We start from the raw sequence: 3,798 nt of genomic DNA, 5'->3' as shown, positions 1-3,798 counted from the left end.
GTTTAGCTGATGGTGTTTCTGGTTATGTAAGTTAATTTATAATAACAGGAAATAGGCTTTAGGTATCTGAGATGTTGCTATCTGCATCATTTTCAGGAATGGATGAGTTTTGTAGATCGAGGGATTGCTGGATTTAAAAGATAAGGCAGGCAATTTGTATGTTTGGTGAAAAAAATGTGAAACTTCTGTTGTTCGGGAACAAACATTTTCCCCATTTATATTAATAGAAATTAAGAGTTTGTATTATGAGAAAAGAGGGGGTGCGGTGGCGCAGTGGCGCAGTGGGTTGGACCGCAGTCCTGCTCTCCGGTGGGTCTGGGGTTCGAGTCCCGCTTGGGGTGCCTTGCGACGGACTGGCGTCCCGTCCTGGGTGTGTCCCCTTCCCCCTCCGGCCTTTTGCCCTGTGTTGCCGGGTAGGCTCCGGTTCCCTGCGACCCCGTATGGGACAAGCGGTTCAGAAAGTGTGTGTGTGTGTGTGTGTATTATGAGAATTCTCATCATGCTAGGAAGGCCTATACTGTGTTCATGATCTGTAGCAAAGGCAAATTTTACAGTTTATTTATTTTACCAAAATTCACTGCTAATTACGCTGCAAATAGTCCACAGAAACATTACATTTTTACTATTCAGATCTGACCTAAATCTGTTGTATATGTGAAGTGCACAGCAGATTATTGTTGTTTTCTAATCTTGTGTTGGTACTAGCCTGAAATAAAACCTAGGCTGAAAAGATTAAAAACCCAGAGAAAGTTGTGTCGTCATCCTCATCAGCGAAAAGCCCATTGAACAGCTCTCCACCAACCACCTGCAACCACACCTTGTCTCCAGCCTCTAGGTGTAGCACAGCAGCGCCTGCAGCCTGGTCTTCACTGCTCTGGTAGGTGTCCATTGTGTGCACAATCCGCACCCCATTTTTCACCAGGGCCACCTTCACGTTGCGGGAATACACAGTGATGTGGTATGTAAAGAAGTATGTCCCTGGAATGCTGCAGGTGAAGCGGCCAGTCTGGGGGTCATAGTGACCCTGCTTGTTGTAGATAATTTTCTCAAAGCGAATGGCTGTGTTACTTGGAGGCAATTTGCTGAGCTCCGTCAGGCCAACAGAAAAGGCACTTTGGGGTATAACAGGCATGGCACCAAGATCCCCCTTGTGTCCTTGTTCTCCTCTGTTCCCTTTCTCCCCTTTATAGCCAAGGCTCCCCTTCTGCCCAAAAGGGCCAGTGTCTCCTTTGGGACCAGGTCGCCCAGGTGGCCCAATGGGTCCTGAAACACCTCTTTCTCCTTTTGCCCCGGTCAACCCCTGCTGGCCCTCTGGCCCCTGAGGCCCCTCATCCCCTTTCACTCCAGGGGGACCAGGCAAACCCAAGTCTCCTTTATCTCCTTTGGGTCCCAAGGGGCCGGGGATACCTTGCGGGCCCAGTTTCCCTGGCCACCCTCGCTCTCCATTCTCCCCTCTTCTGCCCTTCATTCCTGCCATGCCTGGTTCTCCTGCAGATCAAAGTTCTGGCTAATCATCACTGCTTGGCTTTATACATTAACTGTGTTAGCTTATGCAAGTTATGAGAAGTTAAAATTTTGTTTTTCACTAGAAACTGGTTGTTGACATGTGACAGTAACAGCTGAACAGTAACATAAACAATAATTTAATTTTAGTAGTTTTTATACATATGTTCTTTTGAGATAAATACCATATTAATATGAAATAATATGCACACATACGTATAATATGAGTCAGTGCAACATCAGTGCAAGTTTCAAGTTTTTACCTGGTTCTCCTTTGGGTCCTATAGCACCATCCTGTCCCTTTGGACCAGTGAGACCAGTGACACCTTTCACAAGGAAGACCAAAATTGTACTAATATACAGCTAACATTTGTACACAGATTCAACTACTTTTACTTTCAAGCAGATAAAACTAAAATGACAGATTGCTAATATGACTGCTTTAATGTTCACACTAACTTAAGAGGATTGTTTATTATCTCCTATCATCAGAAGAAGTAAACCTCTAGTTTTACCTTGATCGCCCTTGTCACCTTTGATCCCATCTCGTCCATCACGTCCTGGTGCTCCATTGTGGCCAGGGTCACCTGGGATTCCAGGGTGTCCACATATGCAGCTGTCCCTCCTTGTTTCATCCAGTGATGTACCCATAGACAGCAGCACAAGTAGGTGGAAAAATAATAGTAGTGGCATGGTGACCAGCAAAGCCTTCTTCAGACAGATCTAGACGCACCCTAATAGTGCAGCACAGCACAGACACCGCTATCTAGATATCCACACACTCCACTAGTTCAGTGACAGACCAACTGTCCCTGGAGTGACAAAGAAAGTCCAGTCCTCCCAGGTTTATATTCTACGCCAACCAGTTGCTCATCACCTCTAGGATAACTTTTATATTTGCCCTGAAACAGTTTGACCTGAGGGAACGATCAGCTCAGTAAACCTCATAAACATAACAAATGTGCTGTGATAATCCTTAGAACTGGTGGAATGAATTTAAAGGCAGTGGACTGCTAGTCCACGTATTTGAATGTTTTTTCGTATCGAGTCAAATTCTTCAAAATCTCATAAATGACATCTAATTGAAAATATAGTATTGAATGCATGTTGATATGTTCAGCATGTCTTTTATCATATGGAGGAACAACTCAACACATTTTCACAGATCTTGCTCACGAAGTTGGAAATATGCTTGAAATTGTCCAGGACACTGCTCTGATGACAGCACAGGTGCCTCCATGTACAGCCAGAACATAGTCCAGGGCAAGGAAATTCTGCATAGCCACAGTATGAAGAGCCACCACTGTGGTACTGACATCTCTCAGACTATTGCAGTCTTACTTGCAAATTTTTTTGGCAAGGAGATCATTGCAATGACTTCATTCTGCAGGTGATAAATGACAAGGTTTAATCACTGTCTTGCTGTGAACGCCCAGGATAGGCATAGACATGTCTAGTATGGAATAATACAAGAGGGATTAGAAGATCCTAACCAATTAGTAGGCAGCAATGGGTAGACTCTATAATCACATAGTCAAAATGTTTAATTCAAACTCATGTGTCCTGTAAAATCACAAAATGCCAGTCAAAATATTAAGCTGTATGACATTTGTAATATTAACTTGCATTATTGTAATGCTGGCATACTATAATTCAAGAACTTGTCACCATCTCTGAGTTCTATGTATAGGGTCATAGGTTCTCGGGCTTCAGTCGTAAGGGTCAAATATGAATATGAAAGGATTTTTCATTTACATCAAGGTGTAAAGGTGCTGAGTCTATTCAGAGTTTGCAATATGGGAATAGATCTAACAATATGTGCAACTTTTGTGGCTCAGCAATATCCAGACATATTGTAATAGCAAAGCTAGAAAAGTAGTTATACCACGAAGGACTTTTTTTCATGACAATGCACATTATTAAAACGAATGGGGCAAGTAGGCGGGGTCAACGACTTGCATGATGTTGAAGTGGTGCCTATATGTATGCAATTAGCTTGTGAGCTCTTGTGCTCAGCTCAGGGCCATTTTCTAGGACTGTGAGAATGACCACTACAATGGTTAATACTGCTCCAATTAGGGTAACTGCTTCTCTGCAGGTTCCAGCATCAAGGGTTCCACAAGATCTCTTGCAGCAGCTCGTGTGGATCCACATCGGTCATTCGTAACGCTTTGTTGTCAGTGCCACCTGGAACAGTCCTTCCCATTGTGAGTGTAAGGCATTCTTTTACCTGAAGAATTTCAGGCAGATGTGCACTCTTGGAGTAAAGGTGTGAAGGACCTCAGTGGTCTGGCA

At 43.7% G+C, this 3,798-nt stretch overlaps 1 protein-coding gene across 1 annotated transcript; it reads right to left on the bottom strand.

Moving 5' to 3' along the window:
• Positions 1–718: 718 nt before the first annotated feature.
• Positions 719–2,154, bottom strand: c1qtnf9 (C1q and TNF related 9). Its single transcript, XM_018750801.1, has 3 exons — positions 2,019–2,154; positions 1,767–1,829; positions 719–1,488 (listed from the first exon to the last, which is right to left on the bottom strand). Exons 1-3 carry the CDS (start codon positions 2,152–2,154, stop codon positions 719–721), a joined length of 969 nt encoding a protein of 322 aa, XP_018606317.1.
• Between the last annotated feature and the right edge of the window lie 1,644 nt (positions 2,155–3,798).

This window comes from Scleropages formosus, chromosome 16 (assembly GCF_900964775.1).
Source record: "Scleropages formosus chromosome 16, fSclFor1.1, whole genome shotgun sequence".
Classification (NCBI taxonomy): Eukaryota; Metazoa; Chordata; class Actinopteri; order Osteoglossiformes; family Osteoglossidae; genus Scleropages; species Scleropages formosus.
The sequence above is the reverse complement of the archived record's forward strand: the minus strand, read 5'-3'. Positions and strand labels throughout refer to the sequence as shown.

Bases quoted from the DNA above. Each gene is read 5' to 3' on its own strand.
- c1qtnf9 (XM_018750801.1), bottom strand. From the start codon at position 2,154: ATGGGTACATCACTGGATGAAACAAGGAGGGACAGCTGCATATGTGGA. The intron at 1,830-2,018 runs GTAAAACTAGAG...TCCTTGTGAAAG, and splicing joins AGGTGACAAGGGCGATCAAG to GTGTCACTGGTCTCACTGGT. The intron at 1,489-1,766 runs GTAAAAACTTGA...TTTGATCTGCAG, and splicing joins AGGACCCAAAGGAGAACCAG to GAGAACCAGGCATGGCAGGA.